The 27779-nt window shown below is 55.4% G+C and overlaps 1 protein-coding gene across 1 annotated transcript in view; it reads right to left on the reverse strand.

The window, feature by feature from the left end:
* Positions 1-881: 881 nt before the first annotated feature.
* Positions 882-27779, reverse strand: part of KCNK5 (potassium two pore domain channel subfamily K member 5) — a 37738-nt gene continuing 10840 nt past the window's right edge. Inside the window, exons 2-5 of the mRNA XM_004424182.3 lie at positions 7614-7725; positions 6216-6382; positions 5762-5930; positions 882-3575 (exon numbers count right to left, since the gene is read on the reverse strand). Coding sequence (XP_004424239.2) covers positions 2710-3575; positions 5762-5930; positions 6216-6382; positions 7614-7725 — 1314 coding nt within the window. The 3' untranslated portion in view covers positions 882-2709. The remainder of the gene's footprint in view (positions 3576-5761; positions 5931-6215; positions 6383-7613; positions 7726-27779) is intronic.

A 27779-nucleotide genomic window follows, 5' to 3' on the forward strand; every position in this document is an offset into this window, starting at 1 on the left:
ACATTTTTCCCAAGGCTCAAAAGTTTAACTAACGTCTTGTATTGTGTTGGGAAGGGGGCCCTGAAATTGACACAGAAGAGGCCAATCTCAAAACGGTTGAGACCACGAAGCCTGACAAATCCTCCCTTTAAATGACACAGACAAGCCCAGCTGAGCCTGGTTGAGCCTTCTTTGACTTTCTTGTCCGCAGTGCCCACCCCTTGAGCTCAGCCCACCCCTTGAGCTCAGAAGGCCTGGTCTCCTCCAGAGTTCTCTGGTCCACCTTGCTGGAGACAGGAGCCCTTGCAGGGGACATCAGACCTGCCACAAAGGCACAGGCTATCTTTCTCATCTCATCATGGTGGCTGTGGGAACAGGCCTGGGAGCGGGGCTGCATGGCTTTGAATGCAGCCTCAGCACCTATTGAGATCTTGCACAAGTCACTGTGTCTGTTTCCTTGCCTATAAAATGGGGCTGTAATACCCACCTCACAAGGCTGTTGCAAGATCAAAAGAGGTCACTCAAGTATAATGAGTTGAAAGCACGGCGAACGGCGCCTGGCAGACCGGTGACACAAGTTTGCCATGATTGCCCCCGACCTGTCTCCCCTGGCTCCTGACTCCTTCCTGATTCTTAGACCCCTTCTGCAATGCTCCTCATTTGGACCTGTTCACTGTCACCACCTCCAAGAAGCCTGTCCTGACCACCTCATCTTGAGTGGCCTGCCCCTCCTCCCCCTCCTCACCACTTCCATTATTTTTCTCCCTTCTAGATCACCTCCATTCTCCTCTTGACCCTCAGGCTGTCCTCAGTCCTCCCTGCCCGATCCTCCCAGACTGTCCCTCACCTTGCCCTCCCAGCGCCCTCCCCCCCACCCCCACAGTACACACCAGGCTGGCCTGTCCATCTCACGTTTTATTGTAAAAATGTTAAAATAAATTACATTTGACATCCTCGCCACTATGTACATACAGTGTGTACAATTCCAGGACAGCCAGTGGCACCCCAGCAAGGTGGGGTGAGGAAACTCAGATGAGCTCGTTAAAGCGTTTCACAGAAAGACTGAAGGCCACCCCTCTCACCCCGCTGCCAGGCCAGCACACCCCTCAGTTACAGGATGAGTGGGGGAGTGGACACACACGCCCATTGCTATCTTCACATGTTGGGGGGGGGGGTTGGGTCTGGCCCCATTTGGCCCCACAGTATTGGGGAGGGGGCTGAGAGGCAGAAAAGGTGTCTGGGTTGAGGGTGATCGCTCGCCTCCTGCCCAGCATCAGTCGCCTGCAACCGATGCCCCACCCCCACTCTGCATGGGGACTCTTGACATGGAGACCCTGGCTGAGGTCACCGAGAAAGGCCCAACTGAGTTGGGGGTAGGAGGGTGAACACTGAATATCCCAATCCTTGGGACTGGACTCTGTCACCTTTTCTCCCCTCTGGCTCTGAATCCAACCACAGACGCCAGGTACATAAAAACAGCAGTTCATGTAAAAAATAACAAACAAAACATGCAGGACAGAGTGGGCTGGCCCCAGGGTCCACATTGTGGAGAACCCAAGAACTCAGGCACAGCAAGTTCTGCCAGCCCCTCACCAGAAACAGTTGTGTGCAGTTTCACATTATCTTTTGCTTCCCCATAGCAAATCCTTTCCCGTCTTTCTCTCATTCATTCACACACACACACACACACACACACACGCACGCGCGCAACAGTAGCTGGAGGGAGGAGTCTGATTCACATATTTGGCCATTCCCTGCCTGTGAGCCAAGAGCAATCTGGGGAGCAGCGAGGCGCAGGGCATGAGGACAGCGGGGCGGGCAGGTGGGGGCAGGTCCCTGAGCCCCAGCCTCAGAGGCCATGGCCTGTTGACCCTCTTCCTCCCACCAGTTCCCTGGAGGCAGAAAGCCTTCATCTACCATTGCTTGGCCAAAGGGGGCCTGAGACAGGGAACTGGGCTCTGGGCTGGTCCTAGTAAATCAACAAGAATGACTAGGACCCTGGGCCACACTCGGGGCTTGCTCTGCGTCCTTGTATCAGGAGTGTTTCGGCACCCGCCCACCCGTGTTCTCCTCTCTCCCTCCCCAGGCGGCCTCTTCCCTACTGGGGTTTGCAGTAGGGGCCTGACGGTCAGGCAGACAGGTGGGATTGGGGGATGGTGACATCCGTGCCCCAGGCTGGGCCCTGCTACCGCTGAGGAGCTAAGTGCCGGCCTGATGCCACAGCTGTACCTCCTGCAGAAGCAGGCCCCAGGTCTCACACTGCCTTCGCCCTCTCTGAAATACCTGCCCCAGTGCCGGCCACACAGAAGGAGCTCGTTAATACTGGTGAACTCAAACTGCCAAGGCCCTGGCTAAGAGAACCGTGTGACATTCTCAACCGAATGACTGGGCGAAGACCCACGCAGGGGCAGGTCTCCTCGGAGTCAGTCCTGCCAGTCCATACATGTCTTTGAACCATCAAAAGTATGCCAGCCGTGCTCAGGACAGACGCCTCCCATTGCCAGGGTGCCTGTTCAGCTGGAGAACAGAGGCCCTGTCCTGGGCATGCGCCATGTTTGATCGGGAGCGTCTAGCTGGAGAGGATGCAAGGTGAGGAAAGCCCCCGGCCCCCCACTTCCAGTTCCAGAGCCGCTCCCCTGCCCCCAGGGCCCAGGGGTCCCAGCCCTCGTAGGATGCCCCAGGATGAGGGGAACAGAAGCCAGTGAAGGTGGGGCGGGGAGCGGCCCGGCCTCACGTGCCTTTGGAGCAGTCTGCTTTGTTGTACTCGTTCATAAGCTGCTCGTATGGCACAGAGAGCTCCGACTCGGTGCTGGTGAAGGTGGACTCGTCTGATGACGGGAACTCGCCCAGGTTGAGGGGCACCTCAGCCTTGACCCCCTCCTGGGGCCTCTCCTCCCCGGCCAGGTTGTCCTCCAGTGAGGACTTGGACGTCTCCTCGTCCGTGAGGCTGGTGTCCTCGTTCACAAAGGTGATGCTGGCATTCTGGAAGATGAGCGGGTGGTAGTCCTGCGCGTCCCAGGGCTCGACCTCCTCGCTGATGCGGTCCAGCTGGTTAATGCATACCTCGGGGGCGGGGGAGCCGTCCTCGGGGGGCCCTGCCCCTGCCTCCTCGCCGGGGGGCCGCGACACATGGCCTTTGCTTCTTAGTGTCTGAGTCACCTCTTCCAAGCTGGGCACCCGGTTCTTGGAGTAGACCACCAGGGGAGTCAGGGAGGTGGGGAGGGCTGGCAGCGTACCCCCCTGAGGCCCCAGCCCTGGTCCTGGGACCCTCTCTCCACCCCCGCTCGTCTTCATCCCCTTCTTCCCGATCTGCTTGATGAGGTCATTGTAGGTCTCCTCCTTTTTGGACAGGAAGCTGAAGATGTTGATGTCCTTGGACCCTGCACTCCCCGCCATCCGCAGAGGCTTCCTGGAGTGTGGGGAGCTCTCGAAGGACTCCTTCCTCCGCCGCCGCCGCTTCTTGATGGCCTTGTGGACCTCCACAAACATGCTCACCTTCCAGCTGACAAAGAGGGACAGCCAGGCCAGCCCCAGGTAGATCCACAGCTCCACAAAGTAGCGGTACAGGGCGTGGTAGTTGGCGCTGGGGTTCACACCTGAGGACAAGACGGGGGCCCAGAGGGTCAGGAGAGGGTGGGCGGGGACCCGGAAACACAAAGGCCAAAGCTGTGTTGTCTGAGGGTGGGCACGGTGCCAGGACACAGAAGAGGACTCACTGAGAAAGAAGGAGGCCTGTTCTAGAACCTGGGCTACGCCATTGTGCTGAAGGGTCTTGGCCCAGTCTCTCACGTGCCTATCCCAGTCCCCAACCTGCCAGAGCCTCAGTGTCCTCAGCTGTCAAAGGTCAGGAGGGTGGTCCCTCGGGGTGAGGGAGGTTCCGGGGAGGGGCCTTGGGGAGGCTGGTAATGGAGCCAGCACAGGTCAGGAAATAGTTCAAGCATGTTTGCCTTTCAGTCATTCACCTACACCTACACCGGGCTGCTCTGTGCACTTAGTTGGTGTATACGTTACAGTTCCTCTAAAACCAGGATGCAAGTGAAGTGAGAGGGTGGCTGGCATCCTCACGGATGGGGATCGACTCACTGGTTCAATACGAATGAGGCTGGCGGTTGGGCCGAGAGGTCCGAGGGCACTGGTCTGGCAGGAAGTATTCTGGACAGCCTCCTTCAGTGATGTCTGGCCTGCCTCCTCAGAATGGCTCTTCCTGTGCCCAGAGGGCTCTGCCCACTTCATGTCCCCCTCCTCCAAAGCCAGGCTTCTGACGCCTGCTCCAGGGAGCCCTCCTGGGCCACCCCACACAGCTCAGATTGCTCTCCTACACCCCAGGATTATCTGAGATTTGTTGGTTAACTTTATACCTCCAGACATGTGGATCTGTCTTATGTATCCTGTCTCCCCTGGCTCCAAAATGCGAGCAACTTGGAAAACGAACGGGAGGAAGGGGCTTCCTCCAGGGTGGGGCTCTCTCAGGGCAAGGACTCTACCTCCCTCATCATATTCGGGGCTCCCTGAAGGCAGGGGCCATGTCTCCTCTTGCAGACAGAAGTGCTGTTTGGGGGCGCTGTCAATCTTCAATCTTGCTCAGGGCTCTTGGTCACAAGCAAGGTGTGGTGACAACCAGGACAAACATTAATATAGCTGGGCCCAGCCCTCAGCACTCACTTGATTTTCCACCGCCCTGTCAGGTAGGTGCATATTTCTTTTTTATTAAACCGATTTGACAGATGAGGAAACTGAGGCTGAGGTTTGGTGTCTTACTGGAGCTGAGAAAGTATGATTAAATACACCACTGTACTTCCCCAGTACACAGGCTTCTCCTTAGCTGGCTCAGGGTCCCTTAGACAATAGCAGGGTTGTGCCTCCGTCTAAATTTATCTCCCAAGACAGCAGGCCCAGATCTGCCAGGGTCAGTGGAGTGTTCAGGCCCCTTTCCTCTTCCTCCCAGCCACTCAGCCGCCCCCTCCCAGCATTCCGAGTCTCTGCTTACAATGCGGTAAAAGGCTAGTGACCTGCCCCTGCCCCCTAGGAAGGGGGAGGGGGAGACCACAGGCCCCTGGAGCAGAGGTTGAGGTCAACAGGGCAGGGCGGCAGGGATTGAGGGAACAAACGCTGTTACCAAATGGGGTATCCAGAAGACTGAGAACCAAGATGCTGCGCAGGCCGCAGGCACAAGGACATGAGTGGCTGGGGCTGGACAGACAAAGCGGCCAAAGAATCTCACGGCCCGCCTGGATCAGGCAGGCAGGAGCGGGAGGGAGTGTCGGCCGAGGGGGCAGGGCAGCTGGGGAGAAGGCCTCTCTTGTCTTGAAGCTGCCTGTGGCAAGAGCAGAGGCAAGTTTCGGGCCTCCGAGCAAGCCTCCAGGCAGCTCCCTCAGCTCCTTGACTGATGGAAGGAAGGCAGCTCTGTGATGGGGAGGGGGCCCTGGCACAGACCCTGCAGGGGAAGGCCCTACCGCCAGCCCCTAGTGCTCAGCAGACGTGGCGGGGCGGGGGGGTGGGTACGGAGGGAGAGGAAGAGGTCAGACGCTAAACACAAAGAGAAAAAGAGGGAGAAGCCACGTCCTAAGACACGGGACTGGAGAGCAGAGTCTTCTGCCCTCACTCTGTGCCTTAGCTGCTCCTTGCACCTGGCAGGGTGGGGTCAGCACCCACTGGGTAGGGTAAGTGCCCAGGGCACTGAATGCCTACGGGGGCCCCCAGAAAAGGTCAGCTGAATTGAGACTGGAGAAGCAGAGAAAGAGAAGGTGGAGAGGCAGAGGCCAGGGGAGGGGGCAGGACTCACCGGCCACAAAGTCGCCGAAGCCAATGGTGGAGATGGTGATGAAGGAGTAGTACAGGCCTTCGATGTAGTCCCACTCTTCAGTCACCATGAAGACGAAGGGAGGGATCACCAGATGGACCAGGACGCCCCACACGATGAAGATGGCCGTGCACGTGATCTGCGCCTTCCGCTGATGGGGTGGCGGGAAGACCAAGTCAGACAATGATGGAGACTGGGGAAACTCAGCAGGGGCACCCAGGAGGGCTGGGGAGGCAGCCAGAGGGGAGGCCGCTCACTGTCCGGGGAAGGAGGCAGGAATGATGTCCCCAGCCCAACCCAGGAGGGCAGGGGGCTCTGAAACTGCCCTCTTGCCTTCTGTCCTAGCACCTCTGTCCAATTCGTGGATCCTTCCCACCCTCCCATCACCTGCCAGGGTCCCCCCACCTCTGCCCAGCACCTAGGGCTGGGGACATACCAGGCTCACGCCTCTCTTGGTGAGGAACTGGCCTAGCCTCTTGGCACGTCCTCCAAAGAACTTGCCCAGGGCACTGATCCATGTCAGGCAGAGTGGTACCCCGAAGAGACCGTAGAAGACACAGAAGAGGCGCCCAGCAGGGGTCTTGGGGGCCACATTGCCATAGCCTGAGGAAGAAGATAAGTGAGGTCAAGAACAGAGCCACAGAGGGGACCCAGACTCAGAGTGGCCCCTGCCTCCACCACACACACACACACACACACACACACACACACACACAAACATACACCCAGCTTGAGGGAGGCCCATTCTAAGATGAATTGATGTTGATCTAATATCAATTGATATAAGAAACGAGATTGCCCTTGATCACACTCTGATTGTGATCATTTGTAGCAATTCTGATGGTATGGGCTATGTCTCCTCCAACAGACTGGAGCTCCCTGAAGGTGGACTAAGCCTCCACCATTAGCAAGTTGTCCACTAGTCCATATGGCACCAGTGTGCAAATGAGAAACTGATACTCTCTCTGAGTAGACACCCCAGAGGCACTGTGGCAGACGGTCTCCAAAGACGGCCATCCTTAATCCTTTCCCTTCTTACGCAAGCTGCTGCTCACGTCAAGCTGAAGCCTGACTCCCCTCCCTCTGAATCTGGGCTTTCTTGACTTGCCCGACCATAGAATGCAGCGGAAGTGACGCTGGGTAGACCAGGTCTAAGAAGCCTTACTGCTTCTCCCTTTGGTCTTTTTGAAATGCCCCCTTCGGGATTTTCCCTCTTGGAACCCAGCTACCATACTGTGAGATGCCCAAGCCATTGCATTTTCATCCCCAGCTGAGCCCCTGGCCAACAGCCAGCATCAACTATGAAACATGTGATGCAAGAAGACATCTTGGACGTCCACTAGCTGGGCTTTCAGATGACTCCAGCCCCAGCCACCATGACTGCTACTGCATTTGAGACCTCAAGCAAGAACTCATCAGCTGAACCCAGTCAACCACAGAATGGCCAAAGATAATAAGAAGTTGTGTTGTAAGCCACCAACTTCTGGGGGCACTGGTTATGCAGCCATAGACAACCAGAACAGGCACCCAGCCTGGTGAGCAAGCATGGGCTGGATTTGTGCAGTGAGCAATCCGTTCAACCTCCTGCATGGTTCTGGCTATCAGGCTGTGTAGTTTCTGCTCCAAGAGCCCAGGTCAGGACTTCTGGAAGTCATTCTCCCAGGCATGGCCAGTCAGCAAGCGTCTACTAAACCCTCAGGAAAGTGTCAAAAGAACAGACTGGAACTGGCTTGATTTTACCCCCAATGAGGCCATGTGACCACAGCTGGACTGCTATAAGGATCTGGGAGTGAGGGCATGGAAGTGGGTGTCCTGAAGGTCTCAGAAGACTTACCAATGGTAGTGATGACTGTGGCTGCAAAAATCATTGCATTGGGCCAGTTCCAGTTGTTGAAGGTCTGGTTTCCTGTGATGGCCACACCCTGTCCTGCAGCATCAGATACCACCTAAAAAGAGGGAGACCATGAAGGTCAGAGAGGAGGCCAGACTTACAGATGCTTTGTAAGTGACAGCACTCTCTTAAACTCTGTATAAGCATTCTCATTTAATCATCACAATAACAAGGTGGTAGTTATTGTCTCCATTTTATAGATGATGAAACATTTTATAGAGGAACAGAGAGCTTAAGTGATTCACCCAAGGTCACATAGCTGATAAGAATATGAACATAGGCAATCTGGCTCCCAAGTTCATCCTCTCACTGAACCAGAATCACCTGGAGATCTTGTAAAATAGACTGCTGGGCCCCATCCCCAGAGTTTGATCTAGCAGGTCTGGGTCCAAGAATTTGCATTTCTAACAAGTTTCCTGGTGACACTGATGCTCCTGGTCCAGAGACCATACTTTGAGAACCACTACACTAGATTATTCTGCCTCTCAAAGAGGGCAGATGTGATGCAGACACACAGGAGGAACCCCCCTTCGTCCCCTTCCACACTCAGCCCTCCACAGAGAAGTGTTCCACTGCTCAGAGTTGGCTTGCAAGGGACCCCCATACACCCTTCACCCCCACTGGCAGGATGGCTGCTAAGGTCAGCTCAGTGCCCTCCTGCATCTGTCCTCTGAGAGTGTACAAATCAGCTGGCCTCCTTTTCCCCATGCCTGGGCCTCTATCCTCCCCCTCCACAGGCTCCCCCTTCCCTTACTGCTCTGAACCCCTTCTTCTCTCTGCCCTGGGCTGAGCAATTTCAAGGTCTGGGCCAGGACAGGTCATCAGAAGGTGATGTGTACATTTCAGGGTGACTCAAAATCGTGCCTTGAGTCCCCACAGCACTCCAGCCACTGTGGGACGCAGGGGAGAGGCCACCTGAAGACGTCCACTGGGAGACTCCAGGAGAGGCCTTATCTCGTCCAGGAACACTGCCAAACTTGTTTCCACCTGACCAGACTCTGCCTCCACCCCATCCTTCAGTTCTGTCCCCACTCACCCCACCAACAATGGCAGGGCCAGGACTCCCGATGAAGGCTCACAAGGAGGGGCAGGGACCTGCTCCAAATCTGAGGTTCCAGTTCTGCCCCCAAGGAGGGCCCCAGGATGGGCCATCCAGTCCAGAGACCAGGAACTCAGCCAAATTCCCTATAAAAAAGAAGCCTCGGACCAAGGGAAGAGAGAGGAGCAAGGGATGGAAGCAGGCTGGAGACAGAAAAACCGCAGTTCTAACCCACCCGCGGTGTGACTGAAGTTTGGTGGGAAAACAGAGCAAGGGTGGGTTACTCTGAAGGAATGTGCAGTTTGCAGCAGCACCACGGGCCCATGTAAACGGATCTGCAGACTCTACAAAGAATTTTCCATGATGACACGCTCATCTGACAGGCCATCAAACCACACCACTCGCTGCCCTGCTTGCTCACAGGATTTCCAGAGCATCTCTCTGCAGGCCCCGCAGCAGCCGAGAGGGACGGCTGCCTTTAACCCTGCCCTCAGAGAGCTGGCTGTCTAGGGGGCCAGGCCACTCACACAGGAAAGCACCAGGCCAACGGGAGAGATACGACTAGGCCAACAGGAGCGCTAAAACAAACACGACGGTCCATCCACAAGGTTGTCTAAAAAGTTAAATCTACGTTCAAAGCAAGAGAATGAGGAAGTACCAATGCCGTGTGCTAACGTTAAACAGATGGCAGAGAAAGCAGAGCCACTCGGCTCCCCTTTCTCAGCCTCTGTTATCTCAGATATCCGTCGTACAGTGGAAAGGGTAGAGCACAGCCCAAGACAGATGAAATGAGCACACGAGAACACCTTTAAGCGAGAATGGCATGACTGACCAGAGAAAGATGTCATCGAAGAGCCACCGCTGGTCATCCCGGTGGAATGTCGGGGGAACAGGAAAGATGTCAGAAGACAAGCTGTCCCCATTCTCACACAAATGGAATGGGTGGATCCTAGAAACACGAACGTGAACTCTTGCAGACTCCTAAACGGGGACAGCAGAATGTCTGGCACATTCAGAAGAGGAAGTGGCGGGCACTAGAAGCTAGCACAGGTTCACCAAGAACAGGTCACGCTCAGCTAAGTGCATCTCCCTCTCCTAAGGGGTTGCAAAGCCTTGAAGTTTGGTGGAAAGCAGTACATCTAGATTTCAGCAAGGCAGCTGAACAGCTGGGCTTAAACATATTCACGTGGACAAGACAGGGAAATGGAGGGTGAAGCTTGGATTAATTTGGGTCCATTTAAAAGCAGATCAACAACCCCAAGAAGTTGTGATCATTATCAACCTGCCCTGGGCTCTCCGCAATCATGCCAAAGGCCTGGTCTCTTCAATATTTTAATTGACAACACAGTAAGGACATAGATGGCTGACCAGTCTAATCTGCAAAGGATGCAAACTTGGGGACAAGGCTGGGATGGGAAGATAGCTAACACATTGCAACGGCAGGTGTGGGACTCAAAATCACCTGGCCCGGGAAAATGGGCCCAAACTAACAAGATATGACTGTCTTTTAAAATTTTCATGTCTTACACTTTGGGTTAGGAAAGATAAGTATAGATCGAAGGGAAAAGTCCTTGGGTTTCAGCTGACCACAAACTAATAAACACAAGGGTGGCTGCGTGGCTGAGAAGAAAAGTAAATACAATCTGGGGCAGTGTCAATGCCTTATCTATTCGGGGCTGGGAGGTAACCAGCCCATTGTTCTCTACAGGGTCAGGCCATACCTGGCCACTCTGTTCTATTCTGGGTGTCAGACTTCACACGATATCTTATAACTAACAGGCCAAGGTCCAAGAGGGGAGGGGTGTGGCTTTTGGATAATGAGCTACCTCAGAATGGACTGCCCTTGGCAGTAATCCATTTCCAGTAATGGAAAGTGTTTAGACCAAGGGTGACCACCACATACCAGGGGTGTTGAAGGTCTGACTGGAACAGGGTTCTGAACTGGGGTGGTGGCACCCTCTGAAAGTGTTTGGAAACGTGCTAGGCTCTGTTCCAGGCACCAGGGATAGGCAGTGAAGGAACAAAATCCTTGTCCTCCTACACATCTATTCTAATGAATGATGGGGGTGCTGCTGGCATTATTAAGCGGGCAGGGACCAGAAAGGCTAAATGCCCTGCATTTCACAGGACAACACCACCCACTGCTCCCACTGAGAAACACTGGCTTGCCCAAGGCGATCTGTGATTTGGGAATTATTTAGTAAGTGCGAAGGAGACATCAAACCTAAGAGCAGGCAAAACAGGGTAACCAAAGACGGCATTATGGCTGAGAGCTGTGAGGCAGAGAAGCTAGGTTTCCTGACCTTTCCTCCATCGATGGTATGCCCTTTGGGGCACAGCCTCAGCCTCTGGCCCTGGGTTACCAGGGAGCCACGTGCTTTCCCCATGACCTCCATCTCTCCATGGTCACCCAGAGAGGGGCAGGCCAAAGGGGCATTCCCCAACCCCACTAGAAGCACCACTAACCCTTACAACGATCCAGTGGCAGGAGTTGTGCCCACTGGTCAGGTCAGGAAACTGAGGCTGAGAGAGGTTAAGTGGCAGAATTGGGCCAGGTTCTAGACAGGCTGCAAGTCAGCATGGCCCGTGCCTCCCTCCCTTCACAGATTGACCTGCCCCTGGCCCCCCCCAGCATCCCTTGTTGTTGCCTCTACTCTGTCCATGGGTCCGAAGCAGCTGGCCTAGGAATCAGCTTGGCTCCATCCCAATGCTGGGGAAAGAAGTAGGGTTTTAGTGCTGCAGTGTGTCAGACACCCCTTGCTGGGGCTTTTCTATCTGTTACCTAACTGGCTCTTCCTGTGGTTCTGCCAGGCATCACTTGACAGGTGAGGAAAGCTGGGCTTGGGGAGCACAGGTCTGGATATGAACTTGGGGTGCCTACTCCCTATTCCCCCCACGTGCAGCTGTGGCTCACTAGTTATGGTCAGGGTCACGCAGGCTGAGGGGGAGGCCTCCCAGCACAGAGGAGCTGACCCAGGACTGAGGTCATCCCAAGGTTAGGGGGAGGGGCATGGGGGAACCTGGCCCACACCCTGTTAGACCCTGGGGTTAAGGAAACAGCTTTCTCAGGGGGAGGCGGCCCCTGTTCACTCACAGGATTCTTTAACTTGGCTCCCAAATTCAACAAGACACTATTTTCATTTTCCACATAACCCTGGAGAGTGACGGGAGAGGGGGATGCTGCACACGCCCCAGCCCAGCTCTTGTCTGGGGACGGAATGGGGCTCCCGCCTCTGTCACCCTCCTAATAAAGCAGCTGTGATTTACTGACCACTCACCAAGTGTTGTGCTAAGTGCTTCACATGCCTTGAGCTCATTTAATGAGGACACAATCCTGCTGGGAAGATACCATAATTTTTTCCATTTTGCAAATGAGGATTTACAGCTTAGAGAGGTTAAGTAAGTAGCCTAGGGTCTGATTGCTAAAAGTGAGGAAGCCAGGAGGAGGACCCAGCCCATCTGGGTCCTAGCCGCTGTCCATCCCCCACTCCCGGCAAAGGCCACAGGAAGGAGGGCAGTGCAAACTTCCACCCCTTCACACCAGCTGAAAAAACAGTGCCCTAGAACCAGTCCATCCACTCTGACCGAGCTCAGCATTTCCAGCCAGGCCTCCAGGAGGCGAGATTCATGCCCTGGCCTTGGCTTCAGGCAGCCACTGCCCTGACCCCACCCTCTCAGGCACTCGCTGTCCACGAAATCTGGGTTCCCGGACAGCTCCTCACCCCTGGGGATCCGGGGTTTCCCAGGCAGAGGCAGCTGCCAGGCCTCCTCTTCCCGGACAGATTCATCCTGACAAGTGGGCAGTTCCGGGAGGGCACAGCCAGGGCTTGGGCCACGAAGCCCACCTTCTGACACAGGCAGGTGGGGCTGAGGTGGGCCCTGTCCGTCATCGGGCCGGGTGGGGAACCTGAAGTCAGGGTGGCAGCCTGTCTGGGGACGGCACCTGCCTCCAGCTCCCGCATCATGTACGGATCACAGAGCTCCTTCCTGCTAAGCAGGATGTGCCTCAGAATCCTCTTTGACGCTAGCCTCCACTGCACCCAGACTGTTGGTGGCACATGAGCTGAACATCCTTTACCGTCCCTGGCTGCATTCATCCTGAATTCATTCCATCGAAGCTCACTTGGTCCCTCTGGCCTGGAAGGTGAAACAGGCTAATCGTCCTGGGTGCACGGTGCTCGGCAGGACAGAAAGAGCGCCCTCTTGTCATCCCTCTCACCTGGCCCTCCAGCCACCTGGGGAGGTGGGAGGGGCATGGTTTATTAATCCTTATTTCATAGATTATAATAGTTGATATCTGAATAGTAGCTGATATTTGAGCACGTATTACATGACAGGCACGGATCAAAGCACTTTAAATCACTTAGCTCCACCGAATCTTTACACCTTTCTAATGTAGGTACTAGTAACTCCCATTTACAGGTGAGGAAAATGAGGCACAGGGGCTAATTAAGAAACTTGTCCGAGGTCACCCAGCTAGTCAGGGGTGGGGCAGGGTGTGAACCCAGCAGCCTGGCTCTTAACCCCTGCAGTACCTATAGTTGGGGAGAGGGGGGATGCAGGACGGGTTTCTTAGCTACATGGAGTTAAGCCAGGTCTTGGAAACACAACTTCCCAGGCAATTGCAAGGGAAATAGCTGCAAGAATGCAGAGACCCCCCAGAAGGTCTGCTCCAAGAGGGCAGGGACTTTCTTCATCTGTTTCCTTTCTCACCGCTGTTTTCCTGGAGCCCAGAACACTGCCTGGCACACAGCAGGCGCACAACAAATACTGTTAAATGAGTAAACGAACTTGAATGAATGAGGGTATGTTCTCTGGCCTCAACTAACTCATCCTCTAATATCCTTCCTTCAACACCTTCTCAGCGTCATTCTGCAGTAGGGTTTTAACTAAATTCATCAGCAGCAAGGTGGAGGCCTTGATCCAGCAAGAGGTTGGGAAGCAGAGTCAGACCCCAGCAAGAGTGGGGGCTGGTGGGGTCAGAGGATGGATGCCTAGCATCCAACTGGCACGTGGTGGTGGGGGGGTGGTCACTAGACTGCAAGAACAGAGAGGGCGGGGGCTGAAGGGGCGGGGGCTGGGGAAGGGCTGAGTTGAGAGGCGGATGAAAGCTCCCTTGCCCAAATGGCAGAGCAAGTGGCAGTGGGGCTGGGAGAGTCCCCGAGGTGACTGGAGGGACTGTCCTTCCTGCAGGAAGGGGAGGCCTGGCCCCTCCGGAAACTCTCCTAGGGGACAGTGGATGTGCGGAGAGCAGGAAAAGGAATATACAAGTCAACACTGCTGGAAACATTTACTACCACCAGCCTGACACTTTCCTTGCTGAATCCTTACAAGCCCCTCTCAGCTCAGGCTGAGCTGTTCTAGGGAGAGGCAGGGCTCTCTCTTGAACGCAGCCCCTGTGTCTTGTCCCAGGCAGAGGCTCATGCAAACATGGGAGTGACCTGGGTGTGAATCTGGGGGGAGGTCTCTCAATTGCTAGCACCAAGTCTCTGGGTAAATAAATTAGCCTATCAGCCTCAGTTTCTCCATCTGCCAAAACTAACACCTGTCAGAACATATGAAAAGTGCCCGGGACATCGTAAGCAATGAATCAACGTATCTGCCATCAGTGTGATGACTGGCATGTGTGGCAGGAAACCAGCCCCTGTGGGGACTTGAGACCCAGCGGGAAAGACCACTTGCCCCCATGGCTGAATCAAAGGCCCGAGGGGTTTACCTACCTGCCCTGGGTAAGAACAGGGGGTCCTGTCCCCAAGCTTCCTCACACCTGCCACCTCTTCCCAATCTCCCTCTTTGAATAGCGAAAACTGTCCTTTCTCAGTCTGATCAATCTGCTTCCTCGATGACTTCTCCAACTTCCTCCGAGACCAAAAAAATTCAAGGGGGACACAGGAGAACTGAGGCTCAGCGGATGTTCCTAGGCCACCAGACAGCTGGAGTCGGGGGACTTAGGGGGCAGGGTGTGTGTGTTAAGCTCTCCCTGAAGGCAGCAGAGGGCAGGGGAAACAGAGGCAAGTCCAGGATGTGCTGCCCCCGTCCCTCAGAAGGCCCAACGCTCCTGACTCTGCCACCCAGAGGCTCCCAGCCACCCTGGCCAGTTTCCCGCACAGCCAAGCAAGGCAAGCAGCCTGCGGAGAGGAGAGTGCCACATGCTGGTCCCCCTACTGTCCTGTCAGGTGGGGTTTAGGCCGGGGCCATGGCGGCTTCTCTGAACGCTGGTCCCCACTCCCTGCCCAGCTGTCCCTAGCTTCACCACGAGGCTAAATGCCCGCTCCCCGGTCTCTCTGCTGGGCTCTCCCTGTGTGTCCATGTCTGTCCATATGTCCATCTAGTCTCCAACAAAGAACTCCCTCAGAGCAGGGGACAAAGGGTGGGGTTGAGGCCCCACAGGGAAGGGGAGAGGGTTCTGAACAGGACAGACACAAGTGGAGATGAGGAAACCAATCACAGGCACTTTTCAGGCAAATATTTGCAGTTTGGGCTTGTTTAGAACAACAGTTTTCAAGTTCTTTAATACCACTAACTTATGAACAGATAAAGGGCGGGGGGGAGGACCCCAGAGCCTACGTATTGGGACTCCCCCCAACTCCCTGCAGGAGTGTGAGAAGGGGGAGCGGGGTGGGAGGGGGCTGGTGGGCACAGCTTGTCTGTCCAGCTGCTCGGCTAGTCCTCCACCTGATCAGCCTCCATCTGATCGTCGTTTTGGGGACTGCTGGCAGATCACAAGTATCTTGGAGAGAAAGTGAGCACCTGTTAACTCCCTTATTCCTGAAACAAATTAGAGAATTGAAGGTTCTATTAGCTAAGCCCTCAATTATCTTCATCCCTTTCACTCTCGGTCCCTCAGACTGACTCAACTTCTCAAGCTTCCCTTAAGGTGAATTGGGGGTGGAGGAGGGGTGTTGGGATTGTTTGCAGATGAGGAAACTGAAGTTCAGTGACCTCGGACACCACACAGCCACTGAGGCAGTGGCTCTCAGTCCAGGTTGCCTAACGGATCCACCGGGGAGTTTATATCAATACTTCGCCTGGGCCCCACGCACAGGTATTCTGTGTGGTTGACCTGGGCCTGGGGGGTTAGCAAGCGTCACAGTGGTTCTGATGTGCAGCCGCTCGCTGCCTTGTGGAGGGGGACGGGTGTGGGTGCTGGGCTCAAGCCTTCCATCGCCCTGTCATGGGAGGGAGGATGTGAGGGCAGGCAGAAGGAATCCTCGGTATTCTCCCCACCCTCGGCTCAGCCCAGGTGACCAGGGTGTGGCTCAGGGCCAGGCCCAGTTTATGAGCAGGGTATTGGCGAGGGCCCAGCAGTGCCACCCTGATACCTGCACCAGCTGCAGGCCCAGCTCGCCCGGGTCCTGTCTCTCCCGGAGAATGTGGGGCAGGTGCAGGGACCCGAGGGGGCAGGGCCACGTCGAGTCTCAGTGAAGACCAGACCTGGGCGGTTGCAAAGTGAACTTTGTTAATTTCTTGTTTATCTGCATTACAGATTTGCTCCAGCACCTACACAGAATATTGATAATGTTTTTAGAAGACAGAGGGAAGGACAAATTGTTGGAGACGTGGCTGGTGTGCAAGGATGTCAACGCAGGGTCTGAAGACCCGGGTTCAGCTCAGCTCTGCCCGTCACTTGTTGAGATTCTCCTGGAGCCCTGGATCTCTGCCCATTTCCTTCTCCGTAAAATGAGGAGTTGGCCTATGACTACTGGGTGCCCTTGCCTGGGCAGGTGACACCTCTCTACAACTCACATGTTCCTCTGCCCAGAACCATGAATTCTGGGCCCAGAACCTCTCAAGTCCCCAATCCATATCACATTAGAGAAAATACATTTTCATTCTCAGGATTCAGCTTACCAGCTCCAGCTCTTCCTCAGTCCCATGTCGGGAGCTAGCCCTATTCCTCACTCACACCTCCTTCCTCGTTTCCCCCGGTCCCACTGCAGGATAGAGAAGGCGCCTCACTGCACACTCTCCTCTTTGGTCCTTAAAGTAATGTGCCTAGTGCTGGCTCGGGCTGCCTGCCCCAGGCCAGGGAGGAAGCAGCCAGCCGGAGCATGCCCCCAGTTCCGGGTGGGGCCGTGTACAAAACATGATCCCCTAGTGTGGGTCACGCCTAGAGTAAACCCACGCCATCTTACTGGGCAAGGGGAAAGTGGTACACTGCCCCCACCCTCAATGCACACTTTAGGGGTCACTATATTCCTGCTTCTTCACCTGGACTGTACATAGACATCATCTGGGGGACCTTGGGAAAATATGCATGTCTGGTCCTGCCCCAGAGATTCAGGCAGAAACGGTCTGGGGCATGGCCAGGGAATGAGGATGCTTGAAGGCTGCCCCAGGTGACTAATGTTAGATAGAGCCAATTGCAAAACCACTGCCCTAGACCCAAACCATTCTCCCTCCTTGTTAGGGGAAAGGCCCAAGTCAGCCCCAACCCTGGACTCAGCACTGCAGGCCCTGGATGTGCGACCGTCCTCCCTTTGGGCTTCCCCTTGCACGCCCTCCTGGGCCATCTCTCAGCAGTCTCGGCAGAGCCCAGAGGCACTGCTGGGTCTCACGCTCACGGGGGGCGGGGGCAAGCCCGGGCCAGAGGTGAGCACATTTTCAGCAGAAATCTCTGGGTTTCCGACTTTCTCAGGCTCGGGAGCCGTGTCCTCACTCAGGAGGGACAATGAAAACAAGGCAGGTGACCCTGTGTCTCCATTGTTCTCAGGCTGGGAGGGCCCCTCCCGTGAGAGCTGAGCCCAGGGCAGAGCTTTGCAGAGACTGGCTGACCTGGGAGGGCTGCAGGCTTGGCTAAGCAAACAGCGAAGGGCTGATGGGGTCTGAGCTCAGGATGGGATGTCAGCAAGCGTTCTCAGGCACCTGGAAGGCTGAGCTGACGAGTGAGACTGGAAATCCCTGTGCGTGCAGACACAGGGGACCTCTCGGGCCCAGTCTCGGGCCCACAGCACCGCTGCCTGAGCGCTGGCCCTGGGAAGTAGGAGAGAGCCCCCTCCCACCCAAACACCAGATGACCAGATGACCCTCTGGAGCCATGTTCTCAAAATCCACCCCTGCCTCATCTCCTGAAGGACTCACGGCAGACGGGATGTACAGTGAGGCTTAAATGATGAGAGGTACAACCTTCATCCACCTGCAGCTTCTCTACCTCCCAATTCACAACCACTGCCCTGCTCCGGCGCGGCTGTGGCCCGGCCCATGGTGCTGTGCTGGTATCTCTTCCCTATTGGGGACGCTGCGGCCTGCGGCCTGGATTCACAACCTGGCCCCTCCCCTGCCGCCAGAATCCAGATCCTGGGAGTGTCTGACATCTTTCTGCTTTGACTGATGCCAAGAGATGACTCCCAACTAGTGGGTCAACAACTTGAGGGCAGGAAATGGTTAAGCCAGGATCCCTCGAACATGCCAGGAGGCAGAACAGCCCCCCTCCTTCCCCACAGGGGTGGGGGTCACTAAGGACTGAGAGGTCCCTGAGTAAGATTCAGCTCTTGGCTTGTCTTTTCCAGGCAAGCTGGCAAACCTCTCTGGGCCCTGCTCAACTCCTCTGTAACAAGACTAAGGAGAGCACTGAGTCATCATCCCCCGCCCCCTGCCAGAAGCCCACGTTCATCAAGCACCTCTCATACCTACAACTCCTCTGGCCCTAATCTCATTTGAGACTCAAGACCCTGTAGGGAAGGCAGGAAAAATGGATATTACTATTCCCATTTTGTAGCTGAGGAAACCCATCAGAGAGGGCTAGTGACACGGTAGAAGTCACACAGCAGGCTGATGACAAAGCACAGAGAAGAACCAGCCAGAGTCTCAGTTGAGGGCCCTTTCCACCAAACCAGACATCCAATCCCATCCTGGGACCAGAGTGAGAAATGCCAACCAAATTGGAGCAGGGAAGGTGATAGTAGACAGGCAGACACAGGTGACAGGTGACATAGAGCTATAAAAGGGTCGTGCAGTCACACCCACAAACATAATCTTGATATTTTAGGATGAGTATATGCTTATGCTCCCCACCCCCAACTCCTGGAGATGCCTTAGGTTTACCCCAACCTGGCAGTGGGGTGGAAGGAGCAGACACGGAAGTCACCAGCCACTCCAGTCTTCTGAAAACAGCCCTCAAGCAGGGAGCAAAAGAGGTCATGAGGACTGCAGACTTCATCTACCCATCCCGGGCTGATGGGAGGGAGATGTGGTTCATCGTCAGCTCGGCTGCCCCGCCCCCTCCCCCAAGCCCAGGTCAGCACGTCAGCCTAGACAACGCAAGCTGGGGTGGCTGCTCCACTTCAAAATCACAAACATCAAGTCTGGGACCCTCCGCGAGCACCATGGGGGCAGAGGGGCAAGGTCCAGGCTTTGGAGCAGAGGGACCTGGGTTCAAACCCTGACTCCACCAGCGGGTCACCTGCAGCATGTCCTCTCACCTCTCTGAGCTTCACTTTCCGTATCTGCAAAGTGGGGGTACCCAGGCTTCATCGGGTTGGGGTGCAGACTATGTGAAACGATGTATAGCATACAGGGTGTGCTCCCGAAATGGGCACTGGGCAGGACAGCGAATGTGGGAAGAACGAGGGGGCTGCGGAGGCCACCCCCGTTCTGAGGGTTGGTGCCTGCTGCATGGGGCCTCCAGAGCTGAGGCCGAGAGCTGGGCTAGCTGTTGACAGCAATGTCCTCCTTCCTGGCTACCACCACCGGAAGAGCGGGGACAGTACTCACAGCCACATGACAGTCTATGAGGGATCTGTTATCTGCCCTACTGTTTATCTCCCCCAGACAGACTCTGAGCTCTGCAGGCAGAGACTTCATCTCCCGTGTTCCCAGAGCAGAACCTGGCACGCGTGGGGACTCAATATTTGCCAGATAAATGGCTGAGTCTCCAAGAGGCATGCCTTCCCCAATCACTCCTCCCAGGGCACAGCGCTGGGTGCCTGTGTTGTATCTCACACGGGTTCTGGCTCCACTGGATGAGGTGGGCAGCGCTGGCAGGTGTGGGCAGCCCGGGTTGATGGCTTCATGTTTCTCTGCCCAGTGTCTTTTCCCTACCTCACCCCCACCCCCAACTGTCTGCAAGGCCAAAGCCCCCAGAGGTCCCAGCCCTGGTGAGTCAGCTGCACTGCAGACTTTGGAACCATCAGGATTCCAGAGGAAGGAGGCAGACGGGTGGGAGGGGTGAGGGTCCAGGGGGGGATGTCACGGTTGAGGGCTGCAGGTCTTCCCACGCGTGCCCCTGCTTACTGCAACCCCAGCAGTGGGAAGGAAGGATGCCCTGTTCCACGAAGCTCTCTGAGCCCTGATGGCTGTTCCTGCTCCCTGTGGGGGTTCCCTCCCCACTGACACCCCCAGACTCCCACCTCCATGGGATGAAACCTGCCCCCCACCCCTGCCACATTCATCCCTCCAGGTTCCACCTGCACCCCTGAGAAGGGCTGTGGCTGACACTCCCACCTCTTGCCCCAGAGAGTGCCCCAGACCACAGGCAAACTCTCCTCCTCCCAGGGCCCTCAAGAAAGCAGCCTCTCCACCTGCTCCTTCCTCCTTTCCCCTCTCCCTTCACCTGTCGCTGGCGGCTCCTCCAGGTAATAAGTAACTGCCCATCCTTGAAGGCTGGGGTTCTGATGATAAGGGATTATTAAGCCTACCCATTTATTATAACTTGTTTAAGATGACCAGATGGTTGAACTAACTGTAAACCTCTTCACTAATTAAAATAAGAAAGCCCAGAGGGGTACTAGGCCGTGGGATGAACCCTGCACTAACGGTGGTGGGCAGCCGAGTTTCTCTGCTCCTGTGAGGTAACCTCCCTGTCTGTTTATCACCAACCACCCCTTCCCACCCAAACCTGGCCACGCCGCTGCCTCCAAGCACCATCCCACCCCCATCCCTCTCCACAAAGCCCCCTGCTGCGTCCTCCTGAGGGCCAACCACCTGTCACACAATCCTTCCTTATTGTCTGACTCTAACCTAAATCCCTCCGGCTGCGGTCCAAGCCCATTTCCTTTGGTTCAGTCTCCAGCTGGAGGCAGACAACAGCTGGCCTCCATCCTCTCTGGAATAAATTGTACAAGAAATGACCGGCAAACCGGCACAGGCATTTTGGGATGGATGGTGGGGGAGCCTTCTGCCTCGATCACCCCCAGATGCCAGATCAGAAGACTGAGTCACAATTAGAGATAAAAGCCAAGACCACGATGCTCAATAACCTCAAAATCACTGAGCCAGGGGCCGGCCCCGTGGCGTGGCGGTTAAGTGCGTGCGCTCTGCTGCTGGCGGCCGGGGTTCGGATCCCGGGTGCCAAGCGAGGCACCACTTGTCAGGCCATGCTGTGGTGGTGTCCCATGTAAAGGGGAGGAAGATAGGCACAGATGTTAGCCCAGGGCCAGTCTTCCTCAGCAAAAAGAGGAAGGATTGGCATGGATGTTAGCTCAGGGCTGATCTTCCTCACACACACAAAAAAATCACTGAGCCTCTGGCAAGAGGACTTTTGCCCTAAAGTGCAGACTCCCCATAGCCCTGACTGTTAGATCTCACACCACACGAGCTGCACCAGGGGCTCTGGCCCGCCAAGGCCCGCATTTGGACATCACAGGGATGGGATACAAAGAGGACCCCCAAATAGTGTAGGAAAGGAGCGGGTACCCCAGATACGTGCCATCGCTGCCCAAGTATGTCACAAAAGCAGAGGGGCAGACCAAGCACAGCTGACTCTGCATTTTCCACCCTGCAGGGACAGTCCCCCGCCCACCTCCCATCGTGGCTGACTTGCTCGTGGATGTGACCAGGGAGAAGCAGCAGAGCCGTTGCGTGCTGAAGGTGTGGAAAAGTACAGCCTGTCCTCCTAGCACAGAGGCTAGGCTGAGGTGAGGGGCGGTGCGGGGCTCGGAAAAACCTCCCGCCCCAACCTGGGGCACAGGACCAGAAACAGGCCGGGCGACAGGAAATGGAAACTCTCCTGATGGCACAGGAGGAGAATCTTGACTCTGAGACAGCCCCGTTGCGAAATGCAGGAGGCAGAAGGAATCAAGACCATGCCTTCGACACACTCTCTCTCTCTCTCCTTCACCAGGGCTGTGATTTTAAGCAAGAGCATTTTGAAAGCTTGCTTAACCCCCTAACGCCCACCCAGGCCCTGGCAGCTCTCCATCTGCCCAGGAGAGTGGAGCAACATCTGATACGCAGGCCTGCATAGCATTGTCTCCTCATCAGTTCTCAGGGTTATGGGTCCAAAGGCTCGATGGACATGAACGTGAAGAGCGTGAAGCTGGTGCACAGGCAAAGCTCGAGATGCTCCTGACTCACAAGCTCTAGTCTCGAAGCATCCGGTGTTGCTGGGGGCAGGCTTTCTTTCAGCTCTCCCCACGCATTGTGTGTGGCCAGGGGAGGCTCAAAGACAGGAAAGTAAATGCCACCAGATTTCCAAGTCACCCAAGGGTCAGGCGGGGGAGCAAGACCTGCTCCTCAAGTGGCTGCATCCTGTCCCCCCGTGGAACTCAGTTTCCCACCAAACACACTGAGTGGCGGCTGGGGTGGCCACTTCTCGGGCTCGTCCAGGGAGGTCCATTTACCAAGTCTGCTGAAGGAGGCCATCCGGCCCCCTGAGGGCTAAACCAGTGCCCTCACAGTGGGCTGGAGACCCTGGGCGACATGTTGGAGATCCATGAAAAATGACTCTTTCTACAGCCTGGTCCCACCTCCAATGGAGCCAAAGCTGACCAATGATGCTGAGTTTGGGACACCAGGAATCACCCTCCTGCCAAATACACACTCACCTGAGTCTGATGGGACTGAGAGGGCAACAGGCCTCTGTAAAACTCACGCTTTCTGCAAATCAGACCAGTGGGTGTGCTCATCTCAGAAGAGCTTGCAAGTTTCCTGGTGGGTGGGAGAGGAAAACCCCTTCCCGTGGCTCTTGGTCATCACCCTCCCCACTCCAAGGCTGCCAGGCCGGCTCTCCCTCTCCCACCTACAGCAGGAAAGGAATTCGACTAGGCACCGAGAGAAGCGGGTGTGCCAATCAAAACCTAAACAGATTCCTATCGACACTATACACTGTCCAATAGAACTCTGTGCTGATGGAATGTTCTGTATCTGAGCAGGCCCATGCGGCTACTGAGCCCTTGAAATGTGGCCAGTGGAGAACTAAATTTTAATTTTAATTTAAAATTAAACAGCCACAATAATTAGTAATATTATGTTGAAATAAAATTAATTAGTGGATGGTGATGACTATACAGATGCAGAGTCAAACACAACAACACACTCTACCCAAAACCTCCCCTAGGCAAGGTCTGCATTCCCCTGGACCCTCAGCTTCACCCAAGCCCGACGCCTCGGGCCGCAGCACGTTCCTGACTCTGAATCACACGCGTGGTCCTGGGCTGTCCCAAACCTTGCCTGTGCTTGTGTTGTTAAGCTGAAAGGCAGGGCAAGGTCTTCTTGGGCACCCGTATGACTTGGAAGAGCTGGATGCACACAGAGGCCAAGACAAGACTTGTCCATGGGCCTCTGGAGGACCCCTTTCCTCACAGGGGACACTGACCCCAACAGTGGGTACAGCTGCTGGAGCTCCCCTGGCTGTGTTAGCCCTCTCCCGGGGAACCATACTCTCTTCTCGGAGACTGTCAGCTCGTGTGCCCAATCTTAAACTCCTTGGTCCGCAGACCAAAGGCCCATTGTGTTTCCCCAGAATTTGGGACCCTTCCCCTCAGTGTTCAACAGCACTACTGCCCAGAAATCACCACTCTGGCAGCTAAATTTAAAAACAACACCACCATACTGTTTAGCAATTACAGAACTGATACTAGTTTTCAGAGTATGTTCTGTTAAAACCATGTTTACCTGTGCTTTGTGTACCTCGTACATTAAACATACCCAGTGTAGATGTGGCTAATCACATACGTATAGATCTCACCCTTTAAGAAAATTCGATTTCTTTTTTTAAAAAGCAATACAACAGCATTTCAGAAAACCAGGGAGGCAGAGAAGGAAACAGCCATCGACAATCCTGCCTCCCACTCAGGACTGGCTGCCTTCTGTTTTTACGTTGAGTTTCTATGACTCAATGCTAACAGAAAATGCACGCTAACTTGAGTCGCCCTGCTTCCCCCAGTCTTGTTTTTGTGTCACTTGAAGTCTGGCTCATGCCTCAGAGTTTCTCACTTTGAGAAACACCAAGTTGAAGCACCAGGAAACCCCCAGGGCCTGGGCAGCTTGCACACGAGGTGTTCCTGTTCCTGAGGGTCTCCCACTCCACAGGCCAGATCCCACCAAGTCAATCGATAAGCCAGGGTTAAACCGCATGTGCAGAGCAGCGGGACAGAGGTGTGGAGGAGTGTGTACACAGATGGGAAACCGGAAGGGGAAATTATAAGATATGTGCACCATGACCCCAACACAGAGCAGGTGGAGACAGGGCATTGGACCACATTCAGCTCTTAGCCCTGGCATTCTGAAAAGAGAGGGTGCGCCAAAGCCAAGATTTGTGAACCCTGAATCCCCAGCAGGCTTGGTGGAACCTTCTAGAACAGGACCCAAAAGTGCCCCCTATGACTCCAAAGTTGCCCTGCCCCAGCCCTGGGGAGACCACCCCCGGTCTAGACAGATGCACACCCAGGGAGATGCTGACACACTTTGCCAGGCAACCTATCGACCTATCCCAACAGGGAACAGAGTGTCCCCAGTGAGGAGGGCACTGCACACACGAGGGGCAGAGGGGTGGGGGCAGTCTTAGAGGGCTTGCTGAGTGGGGGCAGAATCTGACGAGGCAGGGGCCCCACTGGGAGGGCTACGGACAGGAGTTTTCCAGATTGGAGGTGGACCCATCTGAAAGGCAAAGGAGGACCTGCCTTTGGGTTTGGGGGCTGGTGGGAGAGAAGCCAAAGGAGAGAGATACACAGCTTCACGGTTCAGCATGTTCATTAATAATTACCCTCTCACACAGTGCTAGGTCTGGAATCCAATGGGGCACAAGTTGAGGGCCTGTGGGGAGGGGGAAGTGTGCAGACAAGGCAGAACCCCCAGTGCAATGTGCTCTGACGGGGAGGAGCCAAGAGTGATGGGGCTCAAAGAAAGGCAACCCCTGGGCCCAGGGTCAGGGAAGCCTTCCCTGACAGCCCAGCCTACAGCAACTTTTCTAAAACTTTTCTCCCCCTACTTAATAATCCTTCATATACACTGGATGGCCCCACCTCAACCTCAAAGGCAGGAATAATGTCTAATACTTACAATACCCACAACCCTTAAACCAGCACTAGGCATACAGCTGGGGCTCAGTAAGTGTCTAGTTGGCCTTAGTGAGCAAGTCCTTGGCTCAGAGATGGGCAGTGACCTGGCCTGGTCACACACCAAGTCAGCCAAGCCAGGCCCAGGACCCAGCTCTGTCTTCTAGTCCCCAATTCACTAGGCCACTCGTAAGTAGATCTCGGGGCTGCAGCTCGATTCTGGGGGAAAGGAGAGGTGGGATGCTGAAAAGCTGATAATCAGGGTACCCTCCCTTTTCCTGCTCCCCGGGGGATGCTGACCAGACACTACCGCATCAGCCTGCTCCACTTAGCCCACTCAGCACTTATCCCCTGGCGAGAGGTGGCCCTTCCACCCGCTGCTCCAGAGGGGGCCGGGATGCGAGAAGGGAAGGGCACCCTTCCAAAGCTAACACTGTCAGGATGCATTCCATGACCCGGGAGGAGAGAGTTTTATTTGAACAGGAGCTATGGGGAAGGTATGGGGCTGCTGTTCTTTCTCCTCCAGAGGGTCTGTGAACAGGTGCCATCCTGCACCTGGGGGCATGGGAGGAACAAGAACCTTGCACTAGACACAGGGGCACCCAAGCCAAAATAAACATTCGAGTCCACAAAGGGCCCGCCCTGGAGTCCTTGGCACGCTGCAAAATAGCCCCTCTCTGTCCCCAGCCACGCAGGCAGGATCTGGGCAATGCTTATACCCCAGGAGAAAGGCCGGACTAAAGCTATTCCCTCCCAAGGTGCAGATGACAGTCCTGCTAGGGGTTACCCTGGGGAAGCCACGTGGGGCACGTGTCACGAGTGTGGGTTTAGCTGCCAGGGAGGTGCCAGGTGATGTGGGGGTGCAGACAGGAGGCCCACCGCTAAGAGGCCATTGCACCTCTCCCTCTAGCTCCTTGCTTCTTCCTGGAGGGCTCGGTCTCAGAGTCCCCGGACCCACAAACCCCGCAGTGAAGGGTCGCGGGCCTGTTAGGTCTGTAAAGATGATGGGGGAATGGGGCCAGGGGCAGGGACAGTTGACAGCCCCAATTCTGAGCTGTGGCACCCACAAACATAACCCAGGTTTTCTTGCTTTCAAACTTTCCACGCTGAAAATAGCAAACAAACTGATATGTCAATGTGGTCAGGAAACAGTGGTGTTGGAACCCGCGATGCTGAAGAGAGCAGTGCTCGGTGAAGGCTTCTGGGCTGTGGGGAGCCAACGGGCCCAAGCCGAAACCCAGGCCCATGGAGCGCTGGTAGCCTCGCAAGATCGGTAGGACTGGCGCTAAGTTAGGACACTATGGAGTCCAGATGGGAGGTGAATGCACAACTCTGGCTCTGGACTCAGACGGCCTGCACCGTGAGGTTCTCACAGCACCTATCTCACCACTGTTGGGGAGCTGGTGGCATGTGGTACAGCCCGGCCTTCACGAAGCGTCAGCTACCGTTACTACTGTTGTGTGGCTGTTGTTACGCCTCCTCTACCACCACATCAGAGTAATTCATGTTATCAGTGGACTGAGACCTGGAGTTCTTGGTAAAAGCTGAAACTCACTATGAGTGTGCCGGGTTTGAGAACGCCTCTCTGCCCTCAGGAGATGGCCTCCTGTCTGGAGCGACGCCAGCTGGGATCAAGGGTAGGGGTCCAGAGAGAGGCGAGATTACACAGCAGCAGAGTCCAAATCCCTTGGGCCGCCGCACGTCCTTGGCTTTTCGTCTGAGGGAGAAGCCATAGAGGGTATTCTGAGTTGGGGCTCCCGATCTGACTCTATCAGGACCCCCGACTGCGGTGGCAGGGACCAAGAGACCAATTTCAAGATGTGGCAATCACCTTTCAACCTACCTCCGTGGCCACTGCTTCCAAGAAGCCTTCTCTAATTGCCCCACTTAGCTCTAACCACTCCTTTATGGTACTTCCCCCACCCCTGGCGAGCACAGTAACCTTGGAAAAGTTACATAACCTCCCAAGGTCTGGGCCTTGGCTCCAGGGCTGTAAAGGGAGGCCAGTTAGATAACCACCAATCTCCCTGCAGCCTCACATTTTATGATTCGCTGCCAGGAGAGGTGCCCAGAGCCTAACCCTCCTCCCCACATCAGCCACCCCTGCCAGCCTCCAAGGTGGGCTCCGGAGAAACCAGCCAACAACAGCTTCTTGGGTGCAGATCCATGGGGAGCAGGGTCCTGCGATAGGGAAACTCCCTGCGGAGGCATCAGATCATTTCTGCCCCAGGCTCTGCATGGCCCCGAAAAACATCCTCCTTCCCGAGCCTACAATTTCACCTTTCGCCTCTTTTCCCAGAAAAACTCACTAACTGGTGGGGCAGCTGATGCTCAAGATCACAGGAAGGGGTATGCTGGGCAGGTTAGGAAATCCAGCAGGCCAATTCAGTGTAAGTAGACTAAGTGCTCTGCACCCCAAAACACCATCAAGATTTTGATTTAAAAGCCATGTAAAAGGGGATTCGAGGTGGGGTGACAGATGGCTCAGTGAAGAAAGGCTCTAGCGTAACCTGGGCTTGGTTCTAGAGACAGTGTCCCCAGCTCCTCACCAGGCCTCTGTTCTCCCATCCAGCAAATGGGATGGCATCCCACTGCCAGGCCTCACATCAGAGTCAGGCCCAGAGGTCACAGGAAGGCACCTAGATGAACGGGTGTGCAGAGATCACGGTAAGGCCAAGGGTGGGGCTCCAAGAGTGCAAAGCCTGTGTATCCGCAAGCTTCTTAGAGGTCACCCAGGCAACACCGTGCAATACTCCTGCTCCATCCCCTGGGGCCAATATCCTTGGTCAGCCCAGAGGGGGTGCCCTGTGGGGTGGGCCATGGTAGAAAAAGCCCAGTGCAGACTCCTGTCATGCC

This window comes from Ceratotherium simum, chromosome 13, assembly GCF_057802395.1.
Source record: "Ceratotherium simum simum isolate JZ-2026a chromosome 13, ASM5780239v1, whole genome shotgun sequence".
NCBI lineage: Eukaryota > Metazoa > Chordata > Mammalia > Perissodactyla > Rhinocerotidae > Ceratotherium > Ceratotherium simum.